This window comes from Netta rufina, assembly GCF_964035555.1.
Source record: "Netta rufina genome assembly, chromosome: 3".
NCBI lineage: Eukaryota > Metazoa > Chordata > Aves > Anseriformes > Anatidae > Netta > Netta rufina.
The window spans coordinates 19620635-19642230 of record NC_140125.1 but is presented as its reverse complement, the minus strand read 5'-3'; the positions used below and the strand labels follow the sequence as shown (position 1 = coordinate 19642230).

The 21596-nt window shown below is 42.4% G+C and overlaps 1 protein-coding gene across 2 annotated transcripts in view; it reads left to right on the top strand.

Moving 5' to 3' along the window:
* Positions 1-1756: 1756 nt before the first annotated feature.
* Positions 1757-21596, top strand: part of STUM (stum, mechanosensory transduction mediator homolog) — a gene marked incomplete at both ends in the record, with an annotated part of 32920 nt that continues 13080 nt past the window's right edge. For both annotated transcript variants that reach the window (XM_084284367.1, XM_084284366.1), the window contains one exon: positions 1757-1943. In XM_084284367.1, coding sequence (XP_084140493.1) covers positions 1757-1943 — 187 coding nt within the window. The remainder of the gene's footprint in view (positions 1944-21596) is intronic.

Here is a 21596-nt window from a genome sequence, read left to right as displayed (position 1 = left end):
GCATTTACACTGCTCTCGTGTCAGTAAACAGAAGATCTCATTCCTCACAGCTGTCAAATAGGTGCCTTTCTCCAAGATCAAAAGTTATATATGCTGGTAAATCAGCCTCTGTCAGCATCATGATTTAAGGGAATCTTAAGAAAGGGGAGCAACATATGTTTTTCTATTTCACAGCTTTCTGAAAAGACCGTCTTACAAAATATAACATTTAATCCTGTCTGAGCCAGCTTTTACTAAGAAACAGAAAGTATTATATAAGTAGCAAGAAATCTGATCTGAGTCGTAACTTCATTTAAGATGGAGAACAGAATCATAAACACGTTAATGTTGGAAAAGACCTTCAAGATCATCTGGTCCAACCATCCCCTTGCTACCAATGTCACCCACTATACCATGTCCCTGAGAACCACGTCCAACCTTTCCTTGAACACCCCCAGGGATGCTGATGCCATGCTGGAGCCTGGAGTATCTCCTCGGTGATCCTGGTAGTATCCCATACTCTCAGGACAGAGCAGAACACAGCCAGAAGTGCCACCATTAAAAGTTCTAGGCTAATAGAAACTTGCAGAAAGAACAAGACTTTGTTATTTTGACAGAGGAAAACTCCAAACGGAAGATGAATTAATAAATATGTAACTACTGCTCCCTCTGGAATCTGTGCAGGATTTCTGTGAGATTTGGCACAAAGAATACCCTTCAGCTTGATTTGTCAGTCTGAAGTGTGTAACAAAACTTGTCTGAAGTCTTGTGAGTGGAGGATATACTTGCGTACTCTGTAAGCAATAAGCGTAGTTCTCATCTGCACTAGGAAGGGTCCACTGGGTCAAATCCAGCCTGACGGAGCAGTCTGACATCTGTGAGATGGGAACGATGTATGAGGTCTCAGTGCTGTTACAGTCCTGTCAGCACAGCATCTACAAGCAGTACCGGGTGAATAAAGCATTCATCTGCACAGAAGCGTACTTCTCCCTTGAACCAGGTGATCGCAGAATGGCTGGGGTTGGGAGGGACCTCAGAGATCATCTAGCTCAGTCCCCCCGCCATAAATACCTATCAGGAATTCCTCTAGGGAAAATACAATTTTAAAGTGTGCAGTAAGACGCTGACTACTTCTCATGCAGGAGTCCTGTATGCATATCACACTTACGCTCTGTATCAGGATTAATGCCTTTAATATTTCCCCCAGTTCCTTCGCCGAGCCTTGCCATCATTTCTAACTACTGACACATTTTGAGCCCTATTACCACTTCCCATTTTACTGTGTGCTGAATAAATACCAGCCCTACAAGAGGACGTTTCCCTTCGCAGTACTGATGTGAACGAAGACACATTTCCCCATTATCCCAAGCCACGATCAACTTGTGGGGCGCCTATTATTTTCTCTCCTAACACTTGTGGCTCTCCCCCCTTCCCTTCGACAGCGCTTTTTCAACCCACAAACGAGCAGCGAGCCGCGTGGGCTCCATTTACAGCCCCTCTTACACCTGCAGGCAGCTCTTTTTACATAAAAACACGGGGGGCAAGCAGCGCTTCTGGGCGCTGCGGGGAGGGGAGGACCCTGTGAGGCACCGGGCACTGGGGGGGGGCGCCCTGAGGCGAGCGGGCTCCGTGAGGCGCCGCCGGGGCGGGAACGGCCGCGGGAGCGCGCGCGCGCGGCGCCGAGGGGGAGTGGGGCGCCCAGGCGGGGCCGCGCAGCGCCGGGAGCGCGCAGAGGCGGCAGCTCGCAGCCCGCCGGGGCAGCGCCGAGCGCCGGGCAATGGAGCCCTCGCCCAAAGACGGCGAGAGCGCGGCGGCCGCGGAGCCCAGCCGGGGCGCCGGCTCCTCCAGCGGGGTGGTGGTGCAGGTCCGGGAGAAGAAGGGCCCCCTGCGCGCCGCCATCCCCTACATGCCCTTCCCCGTGGCCGTCATCTGCCTCTTCCTCAACACCTTCGTGCCGGGGCTGGGTAAGGAGCTCCGGGGCACGGCGGCGGCGGCTTGGAGGGTGCCTGAGGCGGGCGGGGAGCGCGCTCCCGCGGCGGGTGCCGGGACGGGGGCTGCGGGGGGCGCGAGGCGCGCGCGCGGCCGTTGGGCGCCTCAGGGCGCTGCCGCCGCCTCCTGCCCTGCCCGGCCCCAAAACTTCGCTGTGGCGACGGGACCGAGGCACCGGGAGACCTGAGGCGGGTGGCCGGAGCCCTCCGGGCACGGTCTGCAGGAGTTTGCCGAGGAGGCTGGCAGGGATAAAGCCCCGAGGGAGCGAGGCGAGGAGCTCCGCGGTACGAGGTCCCGAGTGAGAGGCTGAGGTAGCACGGTTGTAAACTGGGGCTGTGTTTTTGTATTCTAGCGGTAAGCAAAGCACTCCCTTTAAAAAAGAATCGAACAAAAAAAGTCCATTCCTTGAATCTGCCACAGTCCTGGGCACTGTTTCAGCTACTGTGGCAGTTACTGGCACTTTCCCTGCAGGAGCAGCAGCACCTCGCTTGTCCCGTACTTTAAAAGCCGCTGCCCTGCCCGTCTTGTTATTTTCAGGTGGCTTAATTCCTTAATGAACCTGGAATTCTTAATCATTCTTAACGATTAAAGCATCACCTCGGTCTGGGTTACTATGTGCAACGGGTACAAACCATCACTATTTCTGTCTGCCTGCTGTTAAGCTACAGGTGTGTTCCTGAGGAAAACGTTCACCTTCTTAAATCCCTCATAGTGTTCCTGTAGAAAGAGTGGCATTGGTATATATGCTTCCAGATGTAATGCTGCACCCTCAGGTGTGTTGTTTTCACGGTTCTTAGTGCAGACACCTGAAGATCCCGCAGTGATGAATCAAATAGAAACTCCCTGGTTCAGTACTTCCATGAGTTTTTATGTTATTGTCACGATTTCCCACCACCTTCAGAGAGAGGTTTTCAAAAGCAGAGCTAAGTGGATGTAGTTCTCCACTGCACTGAAGATACTATATGCTCACTGTAGACAAGGAAAAAAAATCACAGAATTGAAGGGGTTGGAAGGGACCTCAAAAGATCATCGGGTCCAACCCCCAATGTTGGTTGGACCAGATGTAGATGGGGAGACTTACAATCCCTTTTCCTACCACATTTGAATAATATGATATGATTTTGATATAAAATGTGTTTTGCACAGCACACTAGAAAATCCTTTCTGTCCTTTCCTCATCCTGGGAGGGTAAACCCTTTAAGCTGTCCTCATGCCAGAATTGGCTTGAGGTATAGTTATCTGCACAAGCTCTTTGCTGCTGGTCTGTTGGAGGTAACCAGTGCTGTGCCTTCCCTCAAGTGGAAGGGGCTGGTAAAGAATGGCAGTAGGCAGCGCTTCCTTTCTAAAGACTGGTGTACAGGGCTCCCAGTCCATGCTGGCTTGAATGTTGAATCTGGATTTTGCAGCCCTGCTGGTTGCATTATCACTGTTTGGCTGGACCAGCTCCAAGTCGTATTATTTTGCGTGCTTGTTTAATTTTTTAATGACCTTAGATTTTTTTTATAATCCATCTTCCTTTTGATAAGCTGTTCTTTTTGACTGCCTGTAACTCTGTTCATCCTGATCATCTGGCATGAAAGTAGCAAAACAAACTACAACTTAAAAAATAAATAAACAAATCTTCCATGTGGCATTCTCACAGACTGGCCAAAAGCTTTGTTTGGGAGATGCATCCCTATGCAAAGCACAGCACTTAGTCCATACATAAATGAGCTCTTCTCTTAATGAAGCTGCTGATGTCTTATACATTTTCCTAAAAAATTTGCTCTGAGATACTATAACCAAGTAGAATATGACTGTGTACAGTCTCAGCCAGATCTTGTCATATATCACACAGCTTACATGCAAGGGGAAACAGGAGGGATACAAATCTGCTGGTAGGATTAGTCAGGGTAAAAAGAGATCTTGTGTCAGTCTCACACTTTAGCTGTCTCCATGAGCTGAGCAGCACTTACAAAATAAATATTTGCGATGATGTGGAGTATTCACATCTAGCATCTGAGCCTGTTCCCGTAGTACAGATTTTTAACGTGTTAAAATGATGTTTCACAGGCTTCTTAGATATTTTCCCTGCTTAGGTGGAGAGCGTGACTTTGTACTGGTGATAACAGAAGTTCTCTGTTTTCCAGTCCTCAAATTCTGTTCCTCATCTGTTTTGCATGTAGTTATAACTGATCTGTAGTCTCTGCAGTGCACTTGTAATAGAAGGTCAGAAGCCACCAGAACAGGTGAGGAAATAGGCAACACTGAATAAATCCAATGTTCCACTGCTTGGAGCCCAGTCCATTTGATGTGCTCGTTAGTGCCTAGTACCCCAAACAAGTAATATCCAAACAGAACTTGTGCACTGTTGCACTACCAAACACACAGGAGGTCTCTTAGCATCTGAAAGCCTCTCCTTTCTTCAGTTAAATTATCTTTTCTACGTTATGGAAGTCATCTATGAGGGTGAAATCTGAGAATTTTAAACATCCAGTTTATTTTTCCTGTATGCTATTTATGTTTTGCTCTATCACTCTGTTTGGACAGGAGAAGTAATATTTTCTCTTTGTTTATAATTTTTTTTCCTACAATTGGGTAATTTTTAGGGTTTTCTGTAGTAACCCAGAATTGCAGTTTTTAAGATGAATTGTAAACTGGGTTTTTGCATAAACATTAGAAAATACTCAGAAGATTTTTTTCATATCCAGGGGATATGTTAAATTTTTCCCTGACAAAAATTAAGTTTCCAGACCAAATGCCATGTAGAGAAGCTTGATTAGCCCATCTACTTGCAGTCCGCTTTGTGGAGCAGCTTTGAGATTGCACGCTGCTTCCATTCATTACGATAGATGCAACTGCTTGGTGATGTCCTGGATCAGGATTTTTCATGGTATGCTGTGGTCTTCCTTGTATGCATCTGGTAGGGCTGCAGGAATGAGCTGTAAAAGGTGTCCCTTGTTTGGGTCCATAAAAGGAGGAGTTGGTATCCTTACGAAGTGCTCTAGTAAATGCTGTGGTTCTGTCAACTACCAGTCTTCAGCTGTGTCACAGGCAGCCTGCCACGGACTCTGTGAACCTGTAGTTTGGTATAGGGCTTTCGGAGAAGCCTCTGGGGTCTCAGGGCTAACTCATACCCCACCAAGCTCTGCAGGATGGAAGACAAGGACACCAGCAGAGGTAAATGGTGGTGTATCCTCTGTTGTTCAGTTTCCCACAGGATTGAGCAGCATGCATCTCCAGCCGGTACGTGCTGCAGATGGCAGCTGAAAGAAGGGTCTGTCCATGCCCTTTAGCTTGCAGACTGCGTTCTCCTGGAGCTGCCATGTGCCAGTCAGCGTGGGAGAAGATCTGGCTCTCTGTCATTCCCTGAGCTGATACACAGTAATCTTGCCCTCCTTCCTACCCGTTTTGCCTTCTCTCAACATCACATGTGTGGGAAGAGGGGAAAGCAAAAGGGGAGAACGGGAGGAAAATATGAGGAGTGGAATTATCTGAAAGCGTGAGGTATTCTCCAGGATGAATCCCTTGTGTCAGGAAGAGGGCAGACTTTTGGATCACAGCCTGAATTACACATGAATACTATTTTTAAGCAGGGAGTAACTGAAATACATAGTATAACGTTAGTGGAAGATAGAAGAGCAGCCTCTGATGAGGCATGAAATAGCCAGGGGTGGAGATCATGAGGGACAGCCTCTCACAGCCAACTAGAGAAAAAAGGGATGATTCCCAGACGGCTCAACCTTTTTCTTCTGTGGTGTACAGCTCTCCTCTTCTTGGGTGTGACAGCTCCATGTAACATGTCTTTTGTTTTCTGTTTATTCTGCTGCAGTCTTGATAGACTTCAAGGGCTAGACCTTCAGCTGTGTAAACTGCAGTGGCACCATTGGCTTTAAGGCTTCATTTATGCAAGATGAGCATCTGAAGAATGGTTCTCATTAGAAGCTAGTGCTGTCTTCAGCAGAGGGAGCTCTGTAAAGAGCTGAAAAGAAGTGTAGAACACCACTTAGGAAAGCTGCAGGAATTAGATCTGTCTAAAATTATCAATACCCATTTTATTTTTCTTCATGGAATTGTAAATAGATGCCTCAAGTAAATATCCATCACCTTCGTTATTGAAACAAATTAATTTATTAAAAAACAACAAAAAAAACCCAACACATTTTCTTATATATAGTAGGGCAAATATTGCCAAAAAGAAATTGGGACTTTCAACTGTCTGTTCTTTAAAACATCAAGCTTTCTTTGGCATTTATGATTCCTTTTATTCTTTTTCTTTTCTATGGACATGCAAATGAATGAATATGGGTGATTCACACCCTTTTTTGTGGAAAACAAAGGTTTTCCAGGTGTTCCTATGAATTTATGTTTGTGAACTTTACTGCTGGAATTCCATAGCTAATGTTGCCTTTCAGCCTGTGGTGCACAGACCACTGGCAGTCTGCAGAAACAAGCTATTTTTTTATGAGAGCTTAATTAAGCAAAGCAAACCTACTGTTGGTAGACCTTACTCTACTTTTTTTTTTTTTTTTTTTTATTTTCTCAGAAAGTGGTCCATACATTGAAAAGATCAAGAAGTTCTTTGTGGTAGTTTTTTCACTTGCACATGTAATGTAGGAAAGGAGACGCAGGGAAAGATGTGTGTATTCACAGCTTGCTGCTCCCTGGTATAGTAGCAGTAGTACCAGCTGTTTGCTAGGTATTCCTAGGGTTGCATCTCTGCTAGGGATGCCCCTGTCATAGCCCCTCAGTTTTAATCCAGTGTCCATAAAATACAGGAGGGTGAGCCATTGAATAAAGCTGCTTTCTGCTTTGCAGTTATATTTTATTAGCTCATACTTACCTGAATACTTAATGTATTCTTTTCCTTCCTCTCTTTCCATTGTTTAAGACTGGATTCTTTCCTTGTGTTTATCTGCCTAGGCTTTATGCCACATCTGTGCATGCCTTCTTGTCATCTTCTCTTGCTTTACGAATGCTGCTGCTATGGACATACACAACGCACGCACAGTAACACCTTGTTCTTGACTACAGTCTCTGTCATAGTCCAAATATTTAGTATTGTTTATATTATTTGGTCAGTTTTTGCTCTTCACTCATTGTGGTTGGTAAAAGTCAGCTGTTGAGTGCTGCTTGTGTTTATAACAACTTTTTGGTTCTTTTCACTGTCAAGCTGCACACTACCTAACGCTGCTGCTTTCTGAACTGTGGTCACTGCCAGACCAACTTAACTGTGAACAAATTTCTCTCCCCTCCCTCATGCCTTCTGTTTTCATCAAAATAGAAGACAAGAACTGGCCAGAGACATTTTTCACTGCTGTAGTTTCAGCAGTTCTGTGGATGTATTCATTACTTAATGAACACATAAGGAGACAGGGTTTGCTCAGCATCTTGCAGTCTGGTTTGACAATGCAATTTGGACAGATGTACATGAAGATTAACAGTGCAAGTAGGAGCAGACAGAAGAAATATTAAATGGCCAAGTGAACCAACTGAATTTTAAGGGCTCTGGGAAGCTGTTCCAGATGAATGGTGTGACAAGGAGAAAAACAGAGAATCAAGCCCAGAAGGAGAGGAGCACAGCCTGGGAGAGCACATTAGCAGAGATCTGGTAAGAAGGACAAAGAACTAGAAATTCCTACAGAAAGAAGAAGAATGAAAAGATTTGAAGATGGAAGCTGGATGAGAAGAGTGCTTTAACAGATGAGTTTCGGCTAACAGGTGAACTTGAATTGCAGGATAAAGGTGAGTTGTTCCAGTGCTCTGAGTCAGTGGGCACCAGAGGTATTTAAAAACGTTGATAAAGCACCGTTGCCTGCAACAGTTCTCTTCCATTTTCTCTGGTCCACCATGAAAAGATCATTGAGAGGTTGTAGAGCTGTTCAGGATTGTCAAGGGAGCAGGAACACAGGTTTCCCAGGCTCTTTCCTACCCATCGAATCACATGCAGTGCCCTAACAAACACTCCCCTAGGGGGGCAGAAGATGGCATAAAGTAGAAAAATGAATTTTAGAATACATGTACAGTTTTGTGGAGAAATGAAATTGGATGGTGACAGAATTCTAAAATAGTCCCTAATTTTGTAAAAAGGACAGTAATTTGCACTGGATTTATGAAAACTTTCATTCAGAGATAACCTGGAAAGAAGAAATACAAAAGAGTTTTCTTATTTTCTATGAGATATAAAATCAGTCTGACATAACATTCTTTCATTTGTCTTTAGACTTGTCTTCATTAAAGAGCTCTACAACTTCAAAGTTACACAGTTGCAGCATTACAATGGATGTGTATGGCCTTGGTTGTAGCAGTATGTAAAGATGATTATCAGTGAAAATGCTTTGACTATGAAATGCAAAATGAAAATATTCTAAGAGCTTGAAAAAAAAATCACAAGCTATTCTGTGTAGTTATATTTCACTGGTTGATTTCCATTATAAAGTTATAAACTTCCTAGGTTTCATAATGTATAGAATCAAGGAGAGAATTAAGCAGACAGAACTTGAAATTTCCAGACTAGTAAATATAAATGAGATGTTTGATGAAAGCTAATTGGTAATACACTAACTTAAATGAAAAGTTCCAGTTACAAGCATACCCAAAGGATATGCCCAGAGGGGATAATGATTAAATCTTGCTGGAGGAAACAGTGAATGTGATCAATAGAGAGACTCTAGGAACATAATTGTGTTCACTGCAGGGGTTCAACCTGTACTGCATTTCTAACTTCAGTAATGATGCTTATGCAAGGTAACGTGACTAAGGCTGCCATCTCTGGGAATCTGAATTTGAACATACCACAGGTAATTATCCAGCATCTCACCAGCTTGTCATTTATCTAGGCTGAGTTCTCAACACAAACATTGATGAATATCCACACAAAGTTACAATTTCTCTGTCAGCTTGAGTTTGTGGCTAATCATTTTGTACAAGTCATAATAGTGGAAAGTTTCTAAAGAATGCAAAACCTAAGTGGTCAAATTCATCCTGAGAAGTGGGGGAAAAAAAAATAATCAGCTGAACCAAATGAGTACATTGTTTTAAAGAAAGTCTGTACATTCACAGGTAAGCGCTATAAGCCCCTGAAGAGCTGAGATTTTAATGGAGATTAATAAACTAAATTATAATGAACCATTGTTACAAGCTTTGTGTTAAAAAGCTGAGTCATATCACAAAGTATGAATGGTAATATATGAAAATATTGTACTTGAGACAAAATAAGCCCAATGATCACGTTAGTATCTGTCCAGCTGAAACTGAGTTTTGCTGTTGTAGTTTAAAATATTAATAGCTATGCATATCTATTACATATACCAGTATGATAAGGTGAAATTTTTGGCTTAAGGTGATTTCATATTTACGTAGGTAGAAAACCATTTTTTAATATCTGTTTAAGTGCATTCATGAAAGAATTGATCTTAGATTTCATAAATGTGTTTTGTTAATTTATTTTTAAAATACTTGCAAGACCTATTCTGTTGCCATGACAATTTAATTTCCATAAACATGATTTTTGTGTGTGTGAATATTCAACATCGTACTTGATGTGTTGTGCTGGGGAAAGGAGATGGTAACTTGACACTGCAGAAATCACTGTGCTAAATGGCCCGTATAGTCATGGAATGGTTTGGGTTGGAAGGGACCTTGAAGATCATCTAGTTCTAACCCCCCTGCCATGGACACCTCCCACTAGATCAGGCCACCCAAAGCGCCATCCAACCTGACCCTGAACACTTTGAGGGATGGGGCACTGACAACTTCTCTGGGCAACCTGTTCCAGTGCCTCACCACCCTCATGGCTCCCTGTCCCATATAAAAGAGAGAACAGAGCACAGGTACTACAGTCATTGGCAATTCCAAGTACAAAGCCACTTCCTTGTTTTCTCTCTTTAAAGCCACAAGGTGATTTTGTACATTGACTTGCACCTGAGTATTTATTTCATTCAGTCCTCTACACCTCTCACAAATTCCACATAATCAACATTTGAAATTGATTCTGCTGGCATTCCTTTGAAGCTGACTCCTTGAGGAGTCAGAAATAGATTTCATCCTATTTACATTGGTCAGCTACATGTTAACCTGGCCGTTCTGCCTCAAGTGGTAGACCCCTTATATCATATTTGTCACAGAAGGCTAGTGTTATTTTACTGTTATGCAAAGGTGCAGATAGCTGCTGAAATGCAAGGCAGAGCTTGAACCAAGCTATCATAGAATCATAGAATATTCTGAGTTGGAAAGGACCCACAAGGATCATCAAGCCCAACTCCTGGCTCCACACAGGTCTACCCAAAAATTCAGACCATGTTACTAAGTGCACAGTCCAAATGCTTCTTAAACTCTGACAGGCTTGGTGCCATGACTATGTCCCTGGGTAGCCTGTGCCACTGCGTGACCACCCTTGGTGAAGAACCTCTTCCTGATATCCAGCCTGAAGCTGCCCTGCCTCAGCTTGACACCATTCCCAGGGGTTCTATCACTGGTCACTAAAGAGAACAGATCGGTGCCTGCCCCTCCATTCCTCCTCATGAGGAAGCTGTAGGCCACAATGAGGTCTTCCCTCAGCCTCCTTTTCTCCAGGAGGAACAGACCAAGTGACTTCAGCTGCTCCTCATGTGTCTTCCTTTCTAGGCCCTTCACCATCTTAGTAACCCTTCTCTGGACACTCTCCAACAATTTAATGTCCTTTTTGTACTGTGGTGCCCAGAACCGCACACAGTGCTCGAGGTGAGGCCTATGAGTGTATGTAGAAGAATGTGGGGAAGGAGGAAGAGCTCATCTCTCTTCTCCTGTCTCATCGCCAAGATAGAGGCTCTATGGCAGTGTTGTATGAATGTGCAACATAATGCTTACTCCTAGGCAAAATCATGGCCAGCCAGGAGAATACTACATTCTTTGGGTTGGTCATTTTCTTCCAAATCTGAAGAAAAAAGTTGTCTTCCCTATGACACCAAGTCATGGGTTAGCGATAGAACTCAGTAGGTCAGGTTGGCAGTTGGACTTGATGATCTTGAAGATCTTTTCCAACCTAAATGGTTCAATGATTCTGTGGTCATCTGTCTAGCCATCAACCGTTCTGTGTCACCAACCCATCTGGATACAAATGACTCCTTAGGCACAAGGTTGCCAACAGGCACATTCTCATTTCCAAAGTGAAGACCTACTGGAGCCACTTTGGATGTTAGATTTAAGGCAACATAGTTAGAAATAGGATGTGTCTCCTTCTGTTGAGTGCAGTTGATCTTTAGTAGAAGCCTGTGGTGGAGACAGGAATGGAGTTTAGACCAAATATTAGTTCCCTGGAACCATTCTTGCTTGGTAGCTACATGGTGAATCCTTCTTTTGCTGAAGCCACGATAAATAAGTGTGTTATTGACACTAGGTAGAAAAGCTTTTTGTTCTGTGTGTTAGCTGAAATGCGGTACACATATCTCAACTGAAGATCTGTCTCATGCTTACCTGTTCTACTCTCACATCAGTGCTTCTCCTGTGCATTCTTTCACCGCTAATTTAAATCTGTGTGTGCTAAGGCAGAGCTCATCAGACACATCTTCTTTATAGTTACTCTTAGGACTCCAGATCACATTGCTTGGTACAACAATCAGCAGAACCAGAGCAGTACAGGTACAAAATGTTTCAAGATAAATCCACCTGTCAGAACTCTTAAGTCCTCAACGTGCAGAGCAATGTGGGGTTGAGCCTCTAGAAACATTTCTCACATCTGCTCACCATTTTTGTTTCTTAATGTAACATTTATCAAACAAATCCATGGTGTGATGACACATTAATAATGGAAAGAGGACTGGGCTCAAACATAAGCACTAACATAAGTTCACTACTCGAGGCTGCTAGTGTGAACAAGTATTACTGTGACAAGGAGCTTCAGGGCTGAGCTCATTGTATTTAAAAGCTGAGAAGATTCTTCCTAATTTGCATTAGCAGTAGGAAAGCCATTAAGAATTATATTTCCCAAAATAGCCAATTACCAAAGCTAAAAATCTGAGGCTGTGGTATCACAAAACGTATTCTTCTTTCTCACTTACAAATGTGGTTTTAAATATTTATGGCACTTATCATAGACTAGTAAATGTTCTTTAATGTATTTTGTGAAAGGAATAATACCTAAGTGACATGAGACCTTATTCCAGTGACTGTGATTGTCTTATGTTCACTATGAATTGGTGCAAGAAGTGACAAGTCAGTAGCTCAGCAAGGTTTTACTACATTAATTCAGTAGTATTGTAAAGTGCAGACCATGCTTGAGGCCTTTTATGATACAGAAATACGAAGGAAGACTTGTGTCAGACTTAGACTGTTGGTAGTATGAATAGAGAAGTCAGAGAAAATAATCTGAGGATTACTCAGGAAGATGGTAGCAGAACTGGCCGCAGATCACACAACCATACTTTGTTACCTTTAATCTCTTCCCAGGAAATCATTTTTAATAAACTACCTGTATTACTCTTGGAGTTGATATTTGTCACGAAGCAAGATGTTTGTGCCACATCTTAGTGAAAATGCTATTGACCAGTACAACAGAGAAGGCAGTTAGTTCTTATGTGCTGGTTATTTCCTCGCATTATTCTGTGATCTGCTCTGTGCTTGTGAAAGCTCACACACCATCTTGTACACATGAGAGGGGACTTCAGCATGTTTTACTTAGTACGTGACCCCTCCATCCCCCAAAAAAGCACAACACAACAACACGCCACTGATAATCCAAAACTACCAAGTAAGCTAGTTTGTTTTGTAGCATATATACAACTCAGAGTTGCCATTTGAAAGGACACTAATTTGTATTGTTCATTATAATATAGCACTAACAGATATTTGCAGTAAGTAGGCTCCATTGGATCTCGTTTACACTGCAGTTGCATGCGGAATGAGTTCTTACTGTGACCCTAAAATGTACTATGTTAAAATAGATTTATTACCTATACAGCTGTGTGGGTCACTGTGGCACTGTGCAGACAGTGGGAAAAGAATGGGTCCTGTACAAGTAGGTTGTGATAGAAATGTAACCTCAAGAGTCAGATCGACATTACAAGAAATCTTAATAAAAACATACAATACAGTGTAATGAAAAGAAGAAACACTTCCTTGAGTTGTATTTCTAAAGACAGAGTCTTAAAGGCACAGTTGGGACTTGTTTCTTAGCAACAGTGTGCATCTGAGCTGTGCAGGCATTCTCGTGTTGTAAAAAGACACCTTCAAGAAGAACGGTAACATGAAAGGAGCTAGAAACATCAAATTTAAGGGATATCATCCTGCAGGAGCATTTTATCAGCATTGCAAAACCTTGTATCCAGTACTAGATGTTTCAGAGGAAGATCTCTGATGGACAGAGCTGAATGCAATAACCTGCCTGTAGCAGAAACTCCTCCTAAAGCAGTTTACTAGCTAACTGATGTACCAAAACAGAAGATATTAGTATTTTTTATTCAAAATGGCTTAATGGTAAATGTTCTTTTTAATGGAAATATTAGATAGTATTAATCTACCTGTATATCTGAGTTGGTTGCTGTTATAGTCTGTGAGGATGAATTAGACACTACTGGCATGTGACTCATCTCTTCTGTAAAACAGGTAGTGAATCACACCCTCAGGGGTACTGTCCTTTTTTTTTTTTTTTTTATTAACAAAAACAAAAAAAAAAAACTGCAAAGGGAGCTCAGAGTAATGGCTCAGATTGAGGCACATACCTGGCAGATACCTGAAGTTCGCTGAAGCTACCTGATAACTGGTTTGAGTGAAAAGAGGGCCTGGGTGCACATCTGGCAGCCATTCAAGGGCAACCAACCACAGCATCTCCCTGATTCCTGCAGTGCTATTATAACCTCTACTATAGAGAGCTACTATGCTTACTAATAAGGGTGACACAGATAATAGAGATATAATATCTGTAACTGTTCATTGCCTCTCCTCCTCTTGGTTCAGCTTGCTTCACCCTCGCCTGCCAGGACAATGCCTGGCTATAATCTTTGGTTATGATAAATGACATAGGGTTCCCCCCTCACTCTTCTTCTGACTTCTGAGGTATCAACATTGCATCAGAAGCTTGACTGTGACAGCTTAAGCAGTTACTGCAGAAGTAACAGAGCCTTTGCCATGCTATAGCTGGAGATTACTCTCTTTCACATCAGAGACAGCAGAAGAAAACATCTACTGGGACCTCAGTGCAAAGCCATGGTTAAACTAAGTTACATTTAAGTTTGGGTAAGCTTTAGTAAGACTTCACACCGAATCTGCTGTAGCACAGATACATGTTCCTTTCTGTTAACTCTGATACAGTCTTACAACCTATACTAAAAATAAATTAAATGCCTGGCAGCTGTTGCTCTTCAGCCTCGAAGTCCTTGTACAGTTACACAGAATAAACACTTGATTATACACCATTAGACCAGTTCTGATCTCCTAAGTTAAAACCAAAAAAAGAGAGAAAAGGCACCATTTAAACAGAAATATTATGACAGCACAGGAAAGAGATTTTTCAGACAAACTTGGCCTTCTTCTATACCCTGCAGTACCCTAATTTTCAGGTACACCCTTCTCTTCAGAAATGAATAGATTCCTAATATATATATTAGGATATATATATATAATATATATTTGCATTGTAGCTAAAAGCCTTGGAGGGCAGTGAAGCTAAACTAGGAGAGCCAGAATTTAATCAAGTACCCGACAACTCTTTCACTATGACTTCGGGCATAGTCTTAGGCTGGAATTCCTTGATTTCAATGGGAATTAAATGCCTAAATATCTCCAAAGGACTGTGCTTTAGCCTCTCTGCCTTTCTTTCATTCTTCAGAAGGAAAAAAATGGTGGCATACATAATTACACAGCCTGCGCTGGGGTATCATTAGTACTTACAGAACGCTGTGATAAAAAAAAGAACTAGATGAAGTGCTGCTGTTGCTTAGCACGTACATTAGGAGAAAAGTAACAGTACATTCAAGACAGAATAAGTAGAAAAATATATGCAGTTATTGGCATATGCTAAAAAATATCGAAGGATTGTAAATAGATTGGAGCCAGACATTTGAGAAGGGTAAGAACTACGTCCACATTCTCCTCTGCTGAGTAGCATGGCTCAGCTTCACCCACTGGAAAATAAAAAGCACTTCTCCAATAGTCCAATAGATTTGTACTGCCTTAATCCCAGATCTGTAAATGTGATGTTTCACATTGATCACATGCATGGTACCAGCTCTGCCAGTCTTGGGTCATTTAATGAGAAGATTGAACTTTCCCACAACACTGGGAAAGGGCAGGGTAATATGGCCATTGACCACCTCTCTGGGTGTGGCCTTTAAGCCAATTTCTTATTCACCAAATGGACCACCCTTCATCTCTCTCCAATTTAGAGATCAAAATGTTGTGTGGAATGTGTCACAGAAGTCCAGGTAGATGACACTGGTTGGCATTCCCTTATCAACTGATGCAGTCAGTCTGTCACAGAAGGCAACCAGAGTGGTCAGGCATGATTTGCCCTCGGTGAAGCTGTGCTGGCTGTCTCAGATCAAATCCTTGTCCTGCATGAATCCTTTACGTATCGTGCATCTCACCTGCTGTGTTCCACCTATACCCCAGGCCCACCCATGACTCTCATTGTGCTCAGCTCCCAGGCTCAAGCACACATTGCTTTTACAGCGGACAGAAATTCCTCTTCTATGTGAGGAATGGATTTGGGGTGAAAACTCTCATGATCTCCGTCACACTTCTTATCCCTACACTTCCCCTTTCTCCCCATCTATCCTTTGTGCCAACTCACTGCTGCCTTCCCCTACAAGGAGCTGCTGTAGGATAGTGGTTCCGTTTGTGGAGCAGTATTACAGGCTTGAGGTCCCACAGAAGGCCATTCCACCTAGGTTATCTCACTGTCTGATCACCCTGCTATCTCAAATACCCGTTCACTGCAGATGGCTCTGATACCCCTGAGCGTCAATGGTCCTGTTCCAGTCTGTCTCCAAGGACAGTTCAGTAAGATGCTGTTGCTTTGTGATGTGGTCCTAATGCACTAAAATCTCTGGACTTCATGCAGAACAGATTTTTCTCTAGAAAATACTAATTGTAAAATTTCAGGTGATTTTTTTTCATGACTGTATCTGGTTAGACAAATGTTCCTCTAAATTACAATAACAGGCTTCTGCTATCAGATTATATTTTTAGCTAACTATGCTACCCAGAACTTGCTTATTTTTTCATTGCAGGCACAATAAGAGATGGCACAATAGATCTAAAACATCAGATCATTGCTTTTGAACAATACTGTACCAGAAGTATTTTTCTGTAAAAAATGCTGTGTTTTTATTACTAAAATGAAGAGAAATGAAATACTCCAGCATTAAATAACCGCACATTTTTAGCTAAAGTGTAGGAAGCTATAATGCCTGCAGAAATACACTTTAAGCATCTGTAGGGATTAGTGTAAAGGAATAAGGAATTGTAAGTAGGAAGACAGTATTTTGATATAGCAGTGTACCAGTGGTCCACTCTTTCAGAGAACACGTAATACCCCATGCTTTAAGGTGGGGAAGGAAAAACATGGACTCAGCACTGTTAGTGAACACCCATCTTTCTGCCACTGCTAATTGACTTTGAGCAGGACGGAGTGCAGCCTTCTGTCATTTTGATGTTTAGAACCACAGATTTCTACATGCATAAGAAAAATCTGACCTATTTTTTAGTCTTACTAAGAAACGGTGAATTGATTTAGCCTTTGTAAATTCCTAAAAGAGATGGGGATTTTTATTAACTGTAGAAAAGAATTTGTTGCACCAAGTTACCTAATGTTACACAGAAACTATGACAGATCCCTAATTCAGGGGTAGGGGCTTTATGTTGCAGGATATATAAATAATAAGAGCAACAGATGCTCATGAGTTGTGAAATTAAGCAGAAAGCAGTTGATATGGTGTTTGAAAGAACTGTGGCTGCAACAGGCAGTAGTGGTTGAAGTAAATTTAAGGAAAGAAAAAGTTTGAACTTCGTATGAGAGAGGAAGAGGAAAAGTATTTGGGGTGACAATTGCACAGCAAAAGGAGGGGGAGTATACATGTATAGGATCAGATTTCTAATTCTGCTTGAATTTCATGGATACACATTTATGGTAGCCCTGTACAAGTTCATGTTTGAATCTCATTCATTGGCTTCACACAAAACAGCAGGTGTCTATGCTTGGCCTGGCCTGTTATCCAGAGGAACAATCTTTCTGGTGTTTGCATTTCTGAATTGCTGCCAAGATCAGGTTAGACCTGATGAGCCAAATTAATCCCCAGTGTAACTCCCAGTGGCAGCCATTGAATTTAGGTTTGAAATGAATCTGAGCCCAATATAGGTTTTTGGCAACAGGAGAACAATAACAGAGGAAGGCTAGGTGGATGATCCCTCAGCTGAGCATGCCCTTTCAAGAAGGCTTTTCTCTCCTTGCTCAGAATTTCTTTTCTTCAGGACAAGGAGAATCTTTTGAGGTTCACATATTGCCTACTACTACTGGCCCAAGCTGGTGCACAAGTAGCAAATGTGAATTCCCTTTCCTCTACAAGACTGGTACTCCCTGAGAAGCAGCCTTGTTTTAGAAACCACTGTGAAAAATTGGGTAAGAAACCAATGTAGTGATTTCCAGTTTATCGAGCTGAAGGACAGGCAGGAGTAGAAAACCATCAACTTAGTTTAGGTTGTGAAGTCTTGTGTTGCAGCATTAGTCCTGGTTTTCAGGATTGGCTCCCTGCCCCCAGTTTGATGGCTTCTCCATAAGGACATTTTGAAGTCTAAATTTTATCTCAGCTTCACCCTTTAGCATTTCACATAAGTGTTTCTAGCAGTCTTGCATAGGAGAGTTGAACCATTCCACCATTGCCTCTAATCTTCTTGTAACCCCTTCAACATGAGAATTACAAAAGAGAACGACAGGCAGGATAAAGGTATAACAATTAACACTTTGAGACACTTTCCTCAGTACATCTCACTCTATACAAGTCTTCCCTAACCTCTGAAAAAATATATCCTTGATTTACTGTATAAGAGAGAGCACTTACCATATTTCACTCTGAATAATTACTTGCTATATTGTGATACTCAGTTCTTTGTGATATCTACAAACAAACATATATGCGTTTTTACATAATGCCTACCTGTATGTCGTGGTTTAACCCGACCGGCAGCTAAACACCACGCAGCCGTTCGCTCACCCTCCCCCCTCCCTCTCTGGGACGGGGGAGAGAAATGGAAAGTGAAGCCCGTGAGTTGAGATAAAGACAGTTTAATAAGACAGGAAAAAAAAATAACAAAAATAATAATAACAATAATAATAATGATGATACAATGGGGATAATACGAAAGTAATAATAGTATGTACAAACAAGTGATGCACAATGCAATTGCTCACCACCCGCTGACCGATGCCCAGCCTAACCCCGAGCAGTCCGGCCCCCTCCCCCCGGCTAGCCACCCCTATATATTGTTTAGCATGACGTCAGATGGTATGGAATACCCCTTTGGCTAGTTTGGGTCACCTGTCCTGGGTCTGTCCCCTCCCAGCTCTTACTGCACCCCCCAGCCTGCCCGTTGGCAGGACAGAGCAAAGGCTGAGATGTCCTTGGCTTAGTATAAGCACTGCTCTGCAACAATTAAAACATCGGGGTGTTATCAGCACTCTTCTCATCCTAAGCCAAAACACAGCATTCCACCAGCTACTAGGAAGAAAATTAATTCTGTGCTAACTGAAACCAGGACACTGTAGCTAGATGATTAATACTGGAAATTATTTGGTAAAGGGAAAAAAATCTGTCCTTTAACTGAAATCAGTGTAAATCAGATTCTATTTCCTGCAGGTTGGGAATACAAGAATTTGAAGAGATAATGTTGTACAGCCAGAAGCTGGCTGATTAGTTTGATATGAGCATGCACACACATACTTAGGGGGTAACATAAAAGAGTGGTTTCTGTGTATTGAATGCTTGCCTGCTTTGGCATGATTGGCAACTCACAAGCAGGATTTGCTTGGGGCTGCTGACTGCTGTGGAAATCATTGCATCTGATACTTAAAAAGCAGAAGAGCTGTTCAAAAACAAATGGGAAGTCATGAAGTGCTCTGTGTTGAAGAGCCATTAGTTGTGTGGTGGCAAGAGGACGTGGCTCTGGAGAAAGAAACCAAGATAGTCTGAGATGGCTGCCAGGAAGAGGGAGTCTTACTTCAGTTCCTAAATACAGGAACTGAGAAAGCAGAGATTAAACAGACACATCATGTCCTTATCACATATAATCTTAATTATTTAAAACAACACCTCAAAGGAGTTTGAGAGTTCCTCTTAGGTAATGCATAAAACACTTGAAAGTAGTAACGTTAACATCTTAATTGTGCTACTGCAGCACTACAGAATAAAGCTGAAATTCAGAATTACTTTGCAAGTGCCAGAAAATTGGAGCATGATTTAGTAAATAAAGCCAGGGCTGAATTCTGGTCTCCTAAATCATCTCCCAAACTCCTGAGTTCTACACTGCACCTCTAGGCTAGAGAGTACAGCTCTACCATGTCCCCTTCAAGTCCTTCCTTGAGACTCTTCAGCTCATAAAATGCATGTACTGAATTTTCTGGATAAAAACACCTTTCTGTTAGTCTCCTGCATACTCATCACTGCAGACATCCAAACATTTGTGTCACAGTTGTTTTACATTCTCATACTACTTAACAGATAGCTTTACTTGCAGTGATTTTATAGGCTGGTACACTTTATTGCACTTCCATTTCAGCTATCTTGTGCTACAAGCAGAGCTCTAATTGCTCTATGTCCCCATCTAACTTTCTGATAAGGTTAATTCTCTCTTATGTCTTGGTAGTCCCTAGTTAACATAATTTATCCTCATAGTTAAGGACTCCAGAGTATTGCACCAAGGTGAAACTCATTGTTCAGTGCATCTTTCAAGTAGATAATTGTTCTTCCACAAGCAGAGCAAATGCTGTTAGGTAGCTTCAAAGGACTAAATTAGTTGCAAAGCAGTGAGCAGAAAAACAGAAGAGGAGGCAACACGACTACACACCTAGCCTTGAACTGCAGCTGCTTGACTCACAGACGGACAGGACAGATGGACCTTTACACTTTTATTTTTCACTGTTATGCAGCTCTTATTTCCAGGGCACTTTGGGGACTGAATGTACCAGAAAACCAAAAAGCTTTCTTTACAGATCTCGTGGCCACTCTGAATTAAGGATGGGCTCTCTCCAGACATTCTGCTCTTGAAGGTTTCAGGCTGGTAAAGTTTGGATGAAAAGCTGTGTGCAAGTTATTTTGATATCAGTAGCAAAAAAATAAAAAAGGCTCAAGAGTTGTTTCTGGATTTATGCCAACAAAACAGCAAAGTAACTTCTGGAGGTGTTGAGAATAATGAATTAAGATCTTAAGACTGTAATCTTAAAAATAAGATTTTAGGGGAAGGTAGTTTTTGTCTCCTCAGTTCTCCTGTCTCTTGGATCCTGAGATCCTGCAATGGGTGGGTACAGAGCATCCTGTGACTAGGAGAGCCATGGCCAAGTGCACGAGTTCCTGCTTAGCTGGTGGGCAAAGAGGGGAATAAGGCTTATTACAGAGTGTAAGAAGGACTTAATTTATCAGCAGACAACATGAATATAAAAAATCCGTACAGCAGCAGACAGAAAACTAAGTGTATCTGTTCCCATGAAGTAGAGCTGCTTGGTTGCTGATAAAATTACAGAGCAGCAGGGCTGCGTTCGCTCAGAGAAGATGAGCTTATAGTGAAGAGCCGTATGCCATAAATGCTGGTCATGCCTTTTTTTTTCTATATACTTATTATTATAATTGGAAGCCAATTACATTATTTCAACGATGACATACTTAATGAGGATGCAAATTTATGAAAATTCTCTCATCATTCCACCAGAAAAGAAGAAAAAAAGCAAGCATCAAGCATAAGCAAGGCTGCACTGTCTGGGACCCTTTCATAGCAGTTTCTCTCACTGACAGCAGAACAATGGACATGCTCCTTCAGCCTCCCTGACTCTTTGTCTGTGCTTCACAGACAGGGAACAATCTGTTGCCTGCTTCATGACAAACACCTACCTCACCTACTGCAGAGCACCTCTGCTACTTGTACTAGCTTTAACAAAGCCTGACTAGCCATGGGCAAGAATCAAGGCAGATTCTTTTATGTAGAACTCAGTCTGCTCCTGCTAGAGTGCTGCCTAGACTGGAGTTATGACTTCTGGACGTCCCACAGAGCATCTCTCTACGCGACTACAATCAGCGTCACGATGCACTGAACACCTTTCGTGCTACTTGGGCAGCCAGGGATCCCAAGTGACCCACACAGAAAACGGTGGGAAGGAAAGATGACTGTTAGCAAGGCGTTAGGAAGAAGGTGGGAATGAATGACAGATTATTGCCAAGTACAGGGTTGATCAGAGTGTCAGCTAAAGAGCGGCAAATAATTTCTCCTCGTGGCACATTATCTTAGTAATACGTCAAAAAATGATGCTTCTGATGTGGAGGGATTTATCATAAGCAATTATTTTTTTGTGACTGCAGGTGGTAGGTAGCACTTGTAACACCCTTCCCATTTCCTATATGGATATCTGTAGAGTTTCTGGGTAATATTCTACATCTCTCCCCTTCCCCCCTTTTGGAAAATTACAAGTCCTC